General features: G+C 34.9%; 1 protein-coding gene across 8 annotated transcripts in view; it reads right to left on the bottom strand.

Moving 5' to 3' along the window:
* MIER1 (MIER1 transcriptional regulator) overlaps positions 1-16,641 on the bottom strand; it is a 67,833-nt gene that overhangs the window by 44,476 nt on the left and 6,716 nt on the right. For 6 of the 8 annotated variants that reach the window (XM_069480118.1, XM_069480116.1, XM_069480119.1 and 3 more), the window contains 2 exons: positions 8,003-8,027; positions 1,928-2,073 (listed from right to left, as the gene is read on the bottom strand). In XM_069480118.1, the coding sequence (XP_069336219.1) occupies positions 1,928-2,073; positions 8,003-8,027 (171 nt within the window). Of the gene's footprint in view, positions 1-1,927; positions 2,074-7,832; positions 7,870-8,002; positions 8,028-16,641 lie in introns of all 8 variants that reach the window. The other 2 variants (XM_069480114.1, XM_069480122.1) reach the window with 2 other exon arrangements.

Here is a 16,641-nt window from a genome sequence, read left to right as displayed (position 1 = left end):
GTCTTATTTCTTATATTCTTTTTATCATCAAGTATAGCATATCATATGCATAATAAATTTTATTAGCACATGCCAGATTGATTTATCCATCCATTCATTCATTCAATACTTTTTTTGAGTGACCACTCTTGCTAGGTACTATAAAACATTTTAGTGAATAAAATAGTCATGGTCACTCCCCTCATGACACCAATGGAGGATAGAGATAAATCAAACAAACATATAATTACAAATTGTGTTTGGTATAAAGAAAGCATTCAAGAGGATATAGTGGTTTAAAAAAGTTAATTCGAGGACAGGAAAGGCCAGTCTGAGAAGGCAATACCAAACCCAGAGGATAAGGAGCCAGCCTTGGGAAGGACATACCAGAGAGTGAGAATGAGCTGAAAAGCTGAGGCGAGAAGAAACTAGCTTAAGAACAAAAGCAGCTAGTACGACTATAGCATAGCATAACAGGGGCAGTGTGATACATGGATGAGAGGCCATATCATGCAGGTAGACTTGCTGGCCAGGTTAAGGAGTCTGGATATTCTTTGGAGGTGACAAGAAGCCAGGATGTTGATATAAATTGATTTATATTTTGAAAAGATCATTATGGCTGCTGGGTGGAAATAGCAGAAGAAAGATGGCAAAGGAGGAAATGGGGAAACCAGTTAGGAAACCTCTGCAATAGTCTAGGCTAGAAATGATGTCAACCTAGGCAGAGATGGAACAGAAAAGACACATTTTTGTGGATAGAAATGACAGGCTTATTCAGGAATTGGATACTGGGAATGAAGGAAGATGACTCCCTGGTTTCTGACTTAGGCAACAATAGTACCATTTTTTACTGACAGAGAAGACAGGGAAGGAACAAGTAGAGGAAGAACAAAAGTCAATAGTTCTGTTTTGGAAATTTAAAATTTACAGACGTCTGTTGAAATATCTGCACAGAAACGTCAAGGTAGATAAACAAAACTAGAGATAGGGAATAAGTTCATGCTAGAAATATAAACTAAGGAATACTGAGCACATAGACACCATGAGAATAGATCAGATCACACAGCTTAGTATAATTGTCAAATCTGGTGTACAGTGCCAACTTACCTAAGGAAGATGTAGATTTGAGCCCCACCCCCAGAGACTCTGATTCAGTATGCCTGTGGAGAGGCATAACAATCTGCTTTGTAAAGTAAGTACATGGGTGATTCTAATGCAGCTGACTTTCATACTACATTTTGAGAAGCACTGATCTAGACAGAGGGAGGGAGAAAAAAAAAAGAAGGTCCAAAACTGAGAACTGGGAAATGCCAACATTTAAACCTTGGGTAAAGGGAGAAGACTTAGTGAAGGATACCAAATAGGAACAAAAAGATAGGAAAAAGTAGACAGTGAGGTATTCCAGAATTCAAGTAAATCGAAGTAGTGGTAAACTGCAAAAAATACCACTGAGAAAAAAGTAAGGTGGAGAGAGAAAAGTGAACACAACAATGGATATAATGAAAGTCGCTGGTCATCATTATGGGAAGGTGCAGAGATAATTTCGAGCACTTTATATAGTGAATGGGAAATGAGGATAACGATGACAACTCAAGACATACTTGGCTCTGAAGGGGAGTAAATAAAAGGTGCAGCACTGGGGAAGGTACAATGTAAGAGTAAATTTAGAATCCCTTTACAGTCCACTTTTGATGCAGATGTTTGGGTATTTTAACAAAGTTACTACCTGAATTCTATTATGTCACATAATAGAGTTTTGTGTTTTTTTTTTAAATGCCTTTCACTTCAAACCTTAAACATCCCACCTGTGATCATGTAGAATTTTTCAGTATGGACTAGATATAAAACAATTTTCCCCCCAAACCAAAGAGATCCTAAATTTCAAATATTCCCTTTCTTCACAAAAAAGTAATAACCACTTCACCCCCTAGCTCTTAATGTTATTTACCCTTGCAAGATCCTCTATTTCAGAACTGAAGTTTGTTTCTCCTTCCATCATTTCTTCCTCTTCTAATGTTCGTTCATCATCAAAATCATGAACCAGCATGTCAGCTGATGGATCAAATTCATGGTCATCTGATGTTGCTGAACCCCCTGGTAAAGAATATTTCAAAAAGTTTGGTAAACCAAATTAAGTGTATCTTATTAGTATTAATTTAGTGTATATGCTGTATTTATTTGCAGCTGGATAAAAGTCAAAACTACCAGGAAAAAGCTATGCATTGCAAATATTATTTATTATTTTTAAAAAGTCTTACCCTTACTCATCACCATTAAAAAACTCTTAAACGGGATTATTTTTTGCCTTGTCTCACCCCTATATATTCAGTTACAACTGCAAAACTAAGAGAAAACTGTTTATAAACAAGAGTGTTGGCTGGGTGCAGTGACTCACGCCTGTAACCCTAGCACTTTGGGAAGCCAAGGTGGGAGGATCAGCTTGAGACCAGGAGTTTGAGACCAGGCTGGACAATAGCAAGACCCCATCACTACAAAAAAATTTTTAAAAAATCAGCTGAGAGTGGAGGTGTGTGCCTGTAGTCCCAGCTACTTAGGAGGCTGAGACAGGAGGATCATTTGAGCCTAGGAGTTGGAGGCTGCAGTTGAGCTATGATGCTACTGTACTTTAGCCTAGGCAGCAGAGTGAGACCCTGTTCCCCCCCCCCCAAAAAAAAAAAAAGTGTGTTGTGATTTTATAACGATGAAATTTAAGTTGCAATGAATAAATGGGCATATCAAGTAAGAATAATCTTTTTGTATGGGGAAAAAAAAAATCACAATTCTTAACCATTTGATTAAAGTTTGATAGACCCAGTAAGTATGAATCCCTCTGACCCCTGAAAAGAATATAAGTTGGTCCTCCATATCCGTGGGTTCTGCATTTGTGGATTAAACCAACCAGTATCAAAAATATTCGGAAAAAAAAACTGCATCTTTACTGAACATGTGTGGACATATTTCCTTGTCATTATTCCCTAAACAATAAAGTATAACATCTACTTACATAGTGTTTACACTGTATTAGTTATTATAAGTAACCTAGAGATTATTTAAAGTATACAGGAGGATGTGCATAGATTATATGCAAATACTACACTATCTTATATCAGGGACTGGAGCATCTACAATTTTGGTATCCATGGGAGGCCCACGGATACTGAGGGATGACTGGCATAGTCATCTGAATATAGTCAGTCTAGTGAAAATACAGCTGCACTCAAATACTATTCTTCCATTAGCACTTCTTTGAAAATACATCTAATGTTTGATTAGCTGTCCTTGACCTAGTTGATTTTGATCTGAAATAACTCAGAGTATAAAAGCAAATTTTATTAAAATTGCATACAGAACTCTTGTCAAAGGCATTAAAATAATCTAGTGGGTAACTGATGAGTAAGCTAATCTATTTTTAGCCCGGTAGTTGAGGAATATTGCTGGACTCAATAGGGTCAAACTTTGTAACAGTAGACTGTAAAGGCTGGGCGTATATATTCTATAAAATATCCCCACATTTGACTTATCATCAAACCTGAACTTAAAACTTACAAAAGCACTGTTTACTAATAAACAAATGAATATGTAACATTAAAAAATTTAATTAGCAATTTTTTATCAGTTTAAGCTGTGGAAGTTTATATATTACCAGATGGACCTGTCCTTTTATTACACTCCAGCAAAAGAACACTTAAATATCACAAAATGGTTTACATCAATACACCCAGTAAAAGAATAATTACACTTCTAGTCAGCATTTGTAAATACAAAGAAAATGAAAAAAGTGGGTTATTAGTAAATTATATAGTTGAATTCATGCTTCTGAAGTGAACTGTTATGTAAGTAAAACAAAGGGATAAAGAGGCCAACTTCCTAAAAACCCGATAATTATGAATAATAAGGGACAGGATTCTTCAGTGACCTCCCACAAGTTTTAGAATAAGAACCATTTTTTGAGTAGCTATTATGTGCTAGATAGTATGTATAAGCACTTCACATACATTATGTCAATTAATGCTCAAACAATCCTGTGAAGTAGGTATTATCACCCTTATAAAGAGAAAAAAACAAAAGCAAGACTCAGGGAGGACTTAAAGAGTTTAAGTAGCATGTATAAATTCACAGAGCCAGTAGACGGCAAAGATGGAATTTGAATCCTGGGTATGCTAATTTCAACATCTACCCTTTTACTGCACTCCAAACTTCCTGTAATTCATGTAAATATCCTGCCTCAAAGAATACTTAAGGAGAGAGCCTATGTTTATGATGAGTGAACTGCAAGCCAGGTTAGATGGCAAAGCACTTAGAAGTCATTGTGTTCTTTGAGAAGTATAAGAAAATACGAAATAATTAAATAATTATCTGCCAAATCAGATATCAACTTATACTAGAATATAGTAAAAATGAGTTAGCAACATTTACCAATGTTTTAGAATGACTTACAAAATAAAAACATTTAGAAAAGTGTACTATCTTAATTTCTTGCAGAAATTAAGCTTGGCAAAATTTTAGTAGAACATCTTAGTGCTGCTTGATGGAATGGACACAAGGGTTCCACAGGAGCACAATTTGAGAACCACTAATTTAGTTGCAGTTTTTTTTTTGTGCCAATTGTTATTTCTCCTGAGTTTTCAATGATAAACTCTCCTGAAACTTTTCAGTTCACCCAGGAATATTCTGGGATACTTAGTAGTCAAAAAGTATGTATCCCTGCAGATGATGCAATACTTTTCTTCTCTCTTACAGGCATAGAGACCCTAAAAAAAAACAAACCTCAAAAATCTCTTTGTCTTACCCCAATCAGATTATAATTCTTGTTGGATGTAGGCACTGTCAAAAATAATTACGTTTAATTCCTTAAGAACTTATTGTTATACTCTATTAACTATAAAAAAAAATTCAAGCTCATAAGAGTACTACCATCAAATCATGAGTATTATATGACTTACCTGAAATCCCCATTTTTTTGTTCATTATTTGCAAAGCCAATTGTATGTGAAAAGTTACCACTTCACTTCCTTACTACGTCAAGTAACAACGTGGAGGTGAACTTTCCAATTCCTTTCCCAACATACATACTATACTTTTTTCTACAAATTTTCAATTTCAATTTTTTTTTCTTGCCTTTATTTGATCTCTCTGTTTTATCTGACTTCTTTTTATCTTGTTCTTTGGGACCAACTAACCTCCCTATTATTCCTGTCAATTGCTAGGCCCACTGTTAGGTCTCCCAGGGAAAAAAATTCTCAATAGTAAATGATTAGGGTAAGGAGCAAAATAAATATATTTTCCTCGGAGTTGAGGAAAATACCACTGCTTTGTCATAAAATCCCAGCCTACTACAGAATTACTAAAAGGTACCTTACATCTTTTCAAAGACTCAAAGATAAATTCAGCTTATAATATATAATATTCACTCACTTAGTCACTCTTTAAATTATCTTCCCCTCCCTTATCCGCACCTCTAATGGCTACTAGTCTTTACAGTAAAGCCTTGTATTGTGCGACTCAAAGATAAATTCAGCTTATAATATATCACATTCACTCACTTAGTCACTCTTTAAATTATCTTCCCCTCCCTTATCCGCACCTCTAATGGCTACTAGTCTTACAGTAAAGCCTTGTATTGTGCCTCTACTTTGGTTTACACTGGTGGAGTCTATAGACAAACCAATTAACATGATCATGTGACTATGACTACTAGCATTGATTCCAAAGTACAGATGCTACAAAGGATACAGCCTTGTACCAGCAGACCAAACCTTTTTTTTTTTTTTTCCCAGAAAGCCTCTATTTCTAATTTTCCCCACCAATTTTTGTACCTGCCTATAACTAGCATTATTTATAAGAACAATAAATATTCCCTTGGGGAAAAGCCTGATGTTACAAATGTTAACTTAAAAGATCTTCCTCAGTCTGAAAACAATCTAAAAAAATATAAATATTCAATCTTTATGTATAAGTATTCAACAAGCCACAAAGGCTTTTGTATTCTTCCAACTCCACTATTTTTCCAGGTCAGCCTAGGCTGATTCAAATGCAATGAAAACCAAAAAAGCCATTTATTAATACTGCTTTTGGAGTGATTATTTTTTTTTTAATTTTTTATTTCAGCTTATTATGGGGGATACAAAAGTTCAGGTTACATACGTTGCCCATGTACTGCCTGTCCCCCCAAGTCAAAGCTCCAGGCGTGTCCGTTCCCCAGACAGTGCGCGTTGCACTCATCATGTAGGTATATACCCATCCCCTCCTCGCATCCCCCCCTCCCCGAGTCAGCACCTTCAAGCATGACCATTCCCCAGAGGGTGCGCAATGCACTCATCATGTAGGCATACACCCATCCCCTCCCCCCACCCCCCACCTCAGTCTGATATCCGATTGGTATCATTCCCAGATGTGAATTTAGGAGATGACCAGGGAAACCAATTTTCCGGTGAGTACATGTGATGCTTGTTTTTCCATTCTTGGGATACTTCACTTAATATAATGGGTTCCAACTCTCTCCAGGAGAACCATAGAGATGTCGTATGATTATTTTTATACATCCATGTATTACCTGATGAATGTCTCAAAAATTCATAAAAAATATCTAAAACTCAGTAGTAACACCTAGAACCTATTTTTTCAATGAAAATGTCTTCTGTGTTTGAAAGAAAAAAAATTGGAAACAATTCAATGTCCTAAAAAGGATACGATGATCTAACACTTTTCTCAGGTCAGATTACTTCCAACCTCAACCATCCAGAATATTTTATAAACCAGGAAGTTAAAAAAAAAAAAAAAATCCCTGAGTTTCAGAAATGTCACAAAGTTTAATGTACTTTACTCTCAAACATATTAGAAAGAGTATTTTCTATTGAAATAAAGAAGACAAAATCAACTATTAATTGTGTACACTGATCATTTAAAAAAGAGAGTTGGTCTTGTCCAACCCTCACAGAGTACAATGATTTGTGTTCATTAAAAAGACCCTGAACCTTGAAAAAAGGCTCATGTTAAGCATTTTTAAAAGCTTTTTTCCTAAAACTCAAAACACAGAAAGATGATTGCTTTGATAATCTGGAAAATTCAGTAATGTGGAATATATTATATCTAAATATTCAACATGTGAGATGTTGTCAAATAAAACATTACGCTGGCTCAGAAGGCTGCCTTTCTCACTCTTCTATATTGGGCTGCTCCTTAACCCGCGTACCCCACATGCAGAAGGCAGTCCTACCTCTCCTTGGAAAGTCACTGGACACTGAGGCCAAAACACTACTAGGACCTGACTCTTTCTTTACTGCTGTTTAATGAATTATTGCCATGTAGGAATGCTGTACCCATTGGTGCCAGATTCTGCAGTTGATACTGAGAACCCTAAATCCAGATTTTATATAAAATACTCTAATTTTTAAAGATCACTACAGCAATCAAACAAAAAATATTTGTGACCCAGATTTGATACAATGATCACAAGTTTGTAATCTCCAAGTCTGGAAAAAATGATTCTGTACTGTTTTGAGAAAGAACAAAAAAACCTAGATGTATGGTCAGAGGATAAAACTTGATCCTATTCAAATCTAAGAATAACTTCCTTAAGTCACAATATTAAACATTCACTTATTGAGTCTTTTGGTTACTTTATTTTTCCCTCCCTCTGTAAATGCATTAACAGTTTTTTTTTCAAATAAAATACTTTGAATTTCCTACATGAGCAAGTATTTCTAAGCTAACTGACTCCTGTTTAAACAATATACTTCATATATACTTTAAGTCAAATAATTTAAAACTTTAAGAAATACATATGGTAATGCATTTAAAAAAAGAGAAAGAACCCAAAAATAGTCATGAGGATGAACTCATAGCAGCCTCACCTGTACTTTCATGGGCAGTCAAACATTTCATCCATTTCTTTTTCCCCAGAGAAAAGAAGCATTCAGAAGAAAAGCAAGTCAGATGACAGTCTAACTCCTCTAACTTTTATGCAACTAATAGGACAAATGTTAGTCAAACAGAAATGATAAAAAATATAGAAAATACTTACCTGGACTTGAAGATTCAACAGATGGCTGGGGGCGGGGGGTGAGAAAAGAAGAAAAATTAGCTTTTTTATACAGTATATCTTCACGAACATTACAAGAATTATTCAAGGACTATTATGACACTAAAAACTATGGTAAGTTTTAATGTATGAATTATCTAAGACAAACTAAAACTTCCTATATAATCCTTTCTCTTTCATTATATTGAAGCATAAAGAAAATTCAAAACACTCCTGAATCTAGAAACGAAGACAATTATATAGACTGATTCAGACTTTAAAGGCAAATATGGACCTTACAACATGTGGTTTAAGAGGCAGATTTTTAGACCTTGGAATTTTCTAAAATAGATTTTCTCCTATCAACACAGAAAAAACTATGTATAAAGTTTGCTATTAAGTTGGTCTCTGGCTTAAAAAAATGAGTATGAGAGGGAAGGGGGCAATAATTTAAGACATTATTTTAAATAAAAATTATGTTGTAAAAAAACAGAAGGAAAAATTAAAATGCTATTTAAGTACCAGACACTACATTAGGTTAACTTTACTAACAAACAACATATTATGACAGAATTAGCAACCATTCAAGCTTAGGTTATCTGATGGAAGATCATGGATTCTCAATTAGAATTCTCCCTCTACTGTACCATTTTATCTCTCATAAAGTTAACCACAAGCAAGTGGAAAATTTAAAGATAAAACTGTTAGCAACTTATTTTAGTAATGTTACCACCTGTAAACATACCATGCGGATATGTTTTACCTTTATTCAGTTAATTCACAATTATAAAGTCATCTACAAACATAAACGATAGGAGAAATTCAAAAAAAACTCAAAAGTTGTTTCAAATGGCACAAACTTTATAACTAAAACCTTGCCAGTTCATTCAGAGCTATGGATTTCATGCCCATTAGAAAACAGATGATAAAAGGCTAAAAGTACTAGCAAAAGAGAGACATGGATTTGGTAATATTTTATTTCTTACTGCTAAGTAATGGGGCAGAGAGGCAGGAAGGAGAACAAAACAGAAATGAGGGAAATGTTCAATTTTTCAAAAGCTAAGCATCTATGCCAAATTCCTGTAAGATATTAAAATTATTTTAAAAACTATCCAAATTATTCAACTGTATTAAGCATGGAATTCTAGATTCCACATGGTGACTCAGGTAAAGTTCTTTTGAGGCACACTTTTTCAAAGTCCTATTTTTTTTTCTTTTAAATCCTTACAAGAGAATGATTCTTTCCTTTAGCGCTGTACAACAAAAACGGACAGTATCCGGTATTATATACTTACAATGTCACACCACTATCATTATTTAAAAGTTACTCTGCCAGAACACAGTCAATACAGTGCTACTTTTTAATTTGGTTCCTCTAATGGGAAGCTGGAGAGCAGGATGACATGAAAAGAGTAATGTAACCACAAAAAGGTTTCTAGATTGCTTAACATCTTTTGGGCAGAGCTACACATTTCTGGCTTAAAATAGATTTAACCACCACACAAATTATTATACAGCAAATCAATAGTTTAAAATATTAATCCATTTGTGTTTCCTGCAGTTATACTTTATTTCCCAAGTGTAAGCACAACCCCTGTGCAAAGTTACAGCAATCTGTAACTTTGGGGCCATCTTCATCTGGTCCCAAGTTTACTAGCCACACAGTAACTTTATGAATATTCCAATAATTATTCCATTTAGTAGTCTTCTAATAAAAAACAGCTTTCTGATTAAAGATTTCATGCTACTGAAGAATAAAAAATACATTTTTACAGATGTTAGATATTAACAGGGACTTTGAATGGCAAATGGTGTCTGTGTACTTCAGTTTGTAAAAGACCTCACCAGCACTAAATGCCAACAAATATCTACCTGGCTGTTGTTTTATTGGTAAATAGTTATCATTTTAAAGTTCTGAAAAAGGCCTCAATACTTTCCGATCACTAAGCTACCAAATGTTTAGAGGACTGGTAGCATCTGTAAGCATGGCTAGTATACAGCAAAGCATCCAGTATTCAACGATAACATTAATGATCGTATTATGTTCGACATACTAGAATGTTTCCAGGACTGATTTGAAAGCGTATCTAGATTAGCATAGGGAAAAGAAAGTAGAGATGGTTTGCCTATAGATACATGTTAGTATTTTATGTCCAAAATAAAATTCTATAGTATCAGCTTGGGGATAGGAGTAACATCAGTTTCTTTCTTTTTTTTTTTTGGAGACAGTCTCACACTGTTGCCCGGGCTACAGTGCCATGGCGTCAGCTTAGCTCACAGCAACCTCAAAACTCCTGGGCTTAAGCGATCCTTCTGCCTCAGCCTCCCAAGTAGCTGGGACTACAAGCATGCACCACCATGTTCGGCTATTTTTTCCTATGTATTTTTAGTTGTCCAGATAATTTCTTTCTATTTTTAGTAGAGATGGGGTCTCGCACTTGGTCAGGCTGGTCTCGAACTCCTGACCTCGAGCGATCCACCCGCCTTGACCTCCCAGAGTGCTAGGATTATAGGTGTGAGCCACCGCACTCGGCCAAGATTAGTTTTTTTTTTTTTTTTTTGAGACAGAGTATCGCTTTGTTGCCCTGGCTAGAGTGAGTGCCGTGGCATCAGCCTAGCTGACAGCAACCTCAAACTCCTGGGCTTAAGCGAGCCTACTGCCTCAGCCTCCCAAGTAGCTGGGACTACAGGTATGCACACCACGCCCAGCTAATTTTTTCTATATATGTTTTAGTTGGCCAGATAATTTCTTTCTGTTTTTAGTAGAGACGGGGTCTCGCTCTTGCTCAGGCTGGTCTCGAACTCCTGACCTCGAGCGATCCACCCGCCTCGACCTCCCAGAGTGCTAGGATTACAGGTGTGAGCCACCGCGCCCAGTCAAGATTAGTTTCTTGAAAAGTAATTATATCCAATTAAATCAAAGATCAATTTCTAGAAAACTGGCATTTGAAAACAGTTCATACTGTTAACATTACTTATATTATAAAAAATGATTATCTTTCAAGACAAAATGTGAGTTTAGTGTAATACAGGAGGTTTCAGTGTGCAATGAGAGGAGTTTTTATTTAGGTATGAAAGAGAACTGCAGAATCAGCTTACATTTATATAGTGCTAAACATTTTCAAATGCATCTAATTACTTGATCATAACCATAAATCTGGCAATAATAGCTATTCCGCCCACCTCATTTTATAGAAGAGTAAACCCAAGGAGATAAACTGACTAGACCAAGATTCCATGGTAGGTGGTGAAGGCAGATCTGAAGCCTAGAACCTCTGACTACTCAGTGTTCCTTCTTTACTTTTTAGAGAAATAACTATGCAAAAATTTTTCTCTTTACCTCCTTTCTCCTTGCCCCTTCCTTTCTCTTTTCTTTTTAAAATGGTTTTCAAAGCATGTTCAAAATGCTTTGAGTACTGCTAGTACTCATCTGTCATTCCAGACTGTTACCTGTCTCTTTAGAAACTGTTATCTCTAATACCCTCCAGGAAAACTTGCAACATCTACCATTAATTACTACAGTAAATTAGAAATGGGGAAGGAGAGAGAAAAAAACTAAAGCTAAACAAGTACTTATTTGTAACAATACCTATTTTTAGAAAAAGCTCAAACTACACAATGTATGCAGTAAAGATCTAAAATTGGGGATTAAAATGTATTTAAAATGCATTCATACATTACTGGTAGGAATATGATTGTTTCAACCATTCTGGAGACCATTTTGCCAACATGAACTTACCCTGCCAACGCACTTAAAGTATACCAAGATGTAAGTTTAACATTCTGTACTATAATGTTGTTCATAGCAAAAAGTTGGAAAAAAACTGAAAATCCACCATTTAACTAGTTAAAAATAATACAGAGTTCTCCTAAACAATAGAACACTATGAATATATTACAAAGAATGAAAGGTCTGTGTCTACTGATACAGGGAAAAAATGCTAAAAATATATACCTATATATACATATATATAGTTTAAGAAAGTATAGAAAGTGATATTGGGCTATAATATGTATAAAACTTTTTCTCCAAAAGGATTCACAAGAATCTGTTAACACTAGTTATGTCTGGGTCAGGGAAGAGACCTTTTTGCATGTTATACTTCTTTTTTTAAGAGACAGAGTCCTCTGTCGCCCAGACTGGAGTGTAATGTGGCCTGGTAACAGCTCACTGTAACCTGGAATTTCCAGGCTCAAGCTATACTTCCACCTCCACCCTTGCAGTGTTGCCCAGGCTGGTCTTGAAACCCTGGCCTCAAGCAATCCTCTTGCCTCGGCCTCCCAAAATGCTGGGATTACAAGCATGAGCCACTATGCCTGGCTTTTTTTTTTTTTTTTTTTTTTTTTTGGCTTAAACAACACAAATTTATTTTCTCACAGTTCTAGAAGTTACAAGTCCCAGATCAAGGTGCTGGCACATTCGGTTTCTGGTGAAGCCTGCAGACAGCTGCCTTCTCCCTGTGTTCTTTTTCTTCTGTATTCTTGAGGAGAGAGCTACCTTTCTATACTGTTGGGATTTTCTAACCAGTTTCATATTCTACTCATTCTTTTTAAAAACAAAGTCAGTGGGGATTATCTTATAGAATTATGAGCCATTTCCATTTTCTTCTTCTACTTTTCGATTCTGAGGAAAACCTAGTACTTCCTACTATCTTTTTAAAATCTGTAATTTTGAAAAATTAGGGTTTCTTGGGGGTACATACATATTTATTTTATCTGACATGGAAAACACCACTACAGATACAGAAAGACACACACACAGAGTATGAATGGGCTAAATCAAATAAAAAAACAAACTCTAGTAACTTTTATACCAAGCCACCCTCACCCATATATTTATATGATTTAGTTGATAAAACTGCTAACAGTTCTATCAAATATTGAATGCCTCAGATTTGAATATTCTCATTTATATTTTTCTAGAACATGGTGGGAAATGTTCCATACAACAGAAAACTATAATTTGGGAGAGTAAAAGATTAACTACAAATTACCATTATTTTTACCAAAAAAAAGATAGTAAAAACACAAAGTAATCATTAGACCTTTTTATTCTAAGAAATCAAAAGCCTATTTTCAATGAGTACAACTGTCTGAATGAATTTTTCCCCTCAAATCAATTCCAACACCATTTTTTAAAGTGTTGCCATAACTTAGTTATGTAGACTCTAATTCAGAGATTCTCACAGCAATGGAGATGGGGATAGAAGCCAGGAAGGAGTTAGGGGCCCTACTGCAAGGTGAAAGTAGAGGCAGTACTGTGCCAAGGGCTAGCCATCCCTCTCCCCCCATACAAAATTAAGTCACTTAATTTAATTTTAATTCCAATTACTACAGGAGCAATAATTTAGAGGATAGAATGGTACTATAGGAAATAAGCACTAGGAATTCAGAAGCCTGCATCCCAGTCTTAACTGTGCCCTGATTTAGGACAAATTGCATAATCTCTCTGCTCAGTTTCATTTTCTTTATGAAAAGATTTAGATTTTTTCAAGTTTAGTTCAATTTCCTTCAAGATCTAACTTCTTTACTTTTATTATGAATTGTTAAAAAAAATATACCACTTAGGGAGTGCTTAGCTAAATAGATATGTTTAACAGTCTCTTCTGAATTTATCTTTTTAAAATCTAGGGACTGTGAGTAAAAACTAATCTCAATTAGCAAAAAAACTTTACTGGGGAGCTACTTTACTAATTTCATACCTACATACAGGTAAGTTATTCTTTTAACTCATAGAATAACACAAACAGAATGGGCCCCAGGCAATGACTAATACTTAAGAGTTTAATCATTCAATGAATTTTGAAACTATTTGCAAATCTTTTAAAATATGTAAATATTCAATCTAAACACCAAGTAAGAAATTTCTACATAGCTGATTACTTTTCATAAAGACATGCTTAAGCTTCAATGGCAGTGTTTTATTTCTGAATCATCTGGAAAACTAATTAGTCTTACTTACCAAAATTATCTTAAAATAATACACTTCTTTATCTTTCCCACCAAACCTTTCCCACTCTATCAAGTACTTCCACTCTTCCACACAATTAAGCTTCATAGGACTCTCATGCATTGGTGTCCTTGACTACTTCAGATAAAAACCTTAATAGCTCTTAAGTATAAATTCTAAAAAAAATTCAGTTCTAGTGTACAGAATTATTTAAAGCTTAAATTTCATTGCAGTGAAACAAGTTTCACTTACAGGAGAAATTAACATTTTGAAGAGTAACATTCAACACGATACTACTTCCTTAACAAACAAAATCCAAATACACTCAAAAAATGCTAAGTAAGGAGTCTGTTTTTAAAAGAAATAAATAGATGTGATAGGAAATAAAAAGATTATATATCATTTTTAGAAGTATTAAAATACTTAAAACCAATACAGAAAAGCAAATCCATGAATTTTTCCTCTTTATATCACAGAAATGTGGTCTAGGTGAAAAGACAGATCTTGTCCTGTGCGGTGTTTTTTTCCTTGAGAAGAAAGTCCCTTATGTGTTTATAAACTCTGAAATAAAAGACAAATTGTTAGTTCCCAATGGTCCCTACACCACATTCCTTATAAAACCCAAAGGATCAACTATTTCTTATTTTTTCTTTCTCATTGCCTTCATAAAACTGCATAAAACTAAAACATAAAACATAAAACTACCCTGTAATTCCCTTCCTTTAAGTGACAAGGAGAGCCTCCTTTTAGAAGGTCAGTAAATAATTTTAAGGGATAACAAGCTATGAGAAATATTGCCAGAAAGTATTAAGAAAGGAGCATGTGTCATTTCTTCTAAGCACAGTAAATATGTTTTTAATGTTACCATAACTGAACCATGAAACGTATACATCCTACCGTGGACTAAGATAATCAGATCAAGTATGAAAAATTAGTATATTCTATTCACATCTACAGCAATCTATATTTAAGAATCAAATATTTTTTTGGAAAACAGGGTCAGGGTGATGCTCTTATGTAGAAAGCAATAACAAAAAAACCCAGAAGCATAATACCCACATTTTTCTCTGGAGACATGCTTGTTCAATAACCTGTTTTTCCCTTCAGATTTATCAAATACATACATAGTGTTGCTTTGCACTTACTGTTATTTCACAAGATCTCCTTCAATCTTCAGGTCTATTTGATCAAAAGTATAATAGTTGAACATCTGAATTATTTTAACACATGCTTTATATTGGCATCATAAAAAATGAACCCACTGAGAGCTCAAAGGCCAAGTAAAAGCACTCTATAAACCAAGCATTTCTCCTTCATCTAATTTTTTTTTTTTTTTTTTTTTTTGAGACAGAGTCTCACTCTGTTGCCCGGGCTAGAGTGAGTGCCGTGTTGTCAGCCTAGCTCACAGCAACCTCAAACTCCTGAGCTCAAGCGATCCTCCTGTCTCAGCCTCCCGAGTAGCTGGGACTACAGGCATGCGCCACCATGCCCGGCTAATTTTTTCTATATATATTTTTAGCTGTCCATATAATTTCTTTCTATTTTTAGTAGAGGTGGGGTCTCGCTCTTGCTCAGGCTGGTCTCGAACTCCTGAGCTCAAACGATCCGCCCACCTCGGCCTCCCAGAGTGCTAGGATTACAGGCGTGAGCCACCGCGCCCAGCCGCCTTCATCTAATTTTTAAACTACTGGTCTCAAAAATTATCCTAATTACTAAAGCATTGAGACTAGGAAAATCATAAATTATTTTTCACCTCTTCATCTGTTTTATATTTTTTTTGTAGGACACAGATCAAGAAGGTCCTTCTACTCTTCCCCAAATTCATTATAGATAAAACCATTTACAAGTGATTGAAGAATCTAAAAGAGAAATTATTCAAAGATACCAGGTCATTAAATAAATGCACTGAAAACAAGTCAGGTTTTTTTCTTCTTGAAATTGAACCATCCATGTGTTCCTACAAAACATGAGAATTCCATTCTCCAAGTAACAAAATATTTAAGAAACTAAAACATACACTAGAAAAAATTTGGAAATGACTAGTGAGTCAAAATACTGTTTTCTCTTTATCTTACACTAGTGTAACTATTATTTCTAGAAAAATAAAAAACGCTAACATAGATCCATTTACATATTGTTTTTAGTACACTGGGCAGTAAAATGTATGGATGAGGTTTTTTAAAGCTTAAAATAAACTGAGCTGTTTTCTTTCAATAATATCTTGCTTTAGAACATGACTACACAACTTAAAGCTCAAACCACTGTGAGCAGCATCACCAGGGAAGAAAATCACATTACCTACATAGCATATTACTACTTATTTAATGGATATTCACTGAAAACGGGGTCCACTGGAGACTAATTGACAAAATGTATGGAAATTCAGGTACATACAACTCTTTCTCTCCCTTAAATATGAAGCAAAGAAACACTTAAGAACCTCATACTATAGGTCCACTGGAACAAACCCAGTCACATTTAAGTGAAATAGAAAGTACTATGTTCTCCAACTCATGTACCTTGAAATACAATTCTTTAACCACGATGAGCAAAAGAAATGAAAATAAACAGAAGATCTAAATTTAGATGTAAATCAGAAATACTGAATGCTTTCAAAAGACTACTGGCAGCAAATAGTCCTCCTACAGTAAAATCTCTCCTTTCCTGAACGTTTTTGGGTGGCTCTGAAACC

Source organism: Eulemur rufifrons, chromosome 8, assembly GCF_041146395.1.
Source record: "Eulemur rufifrons isolate Redbay chromosome 8, OSU_ERuf_1, whole genome shotgun sequence".
In the NCBI taxonomy this organism is placed as follows: Eukaryota; Metazoa; Chordata; class Mammalia; order Primates; family Lemuridae; genus Eulemur; species Eulemur rufifrons.
The sequence above is the reverse complement of the archived record's forward strand: the minus strand, read 5'-3'. Positions and strand labels throughout refer to the sequence as shown.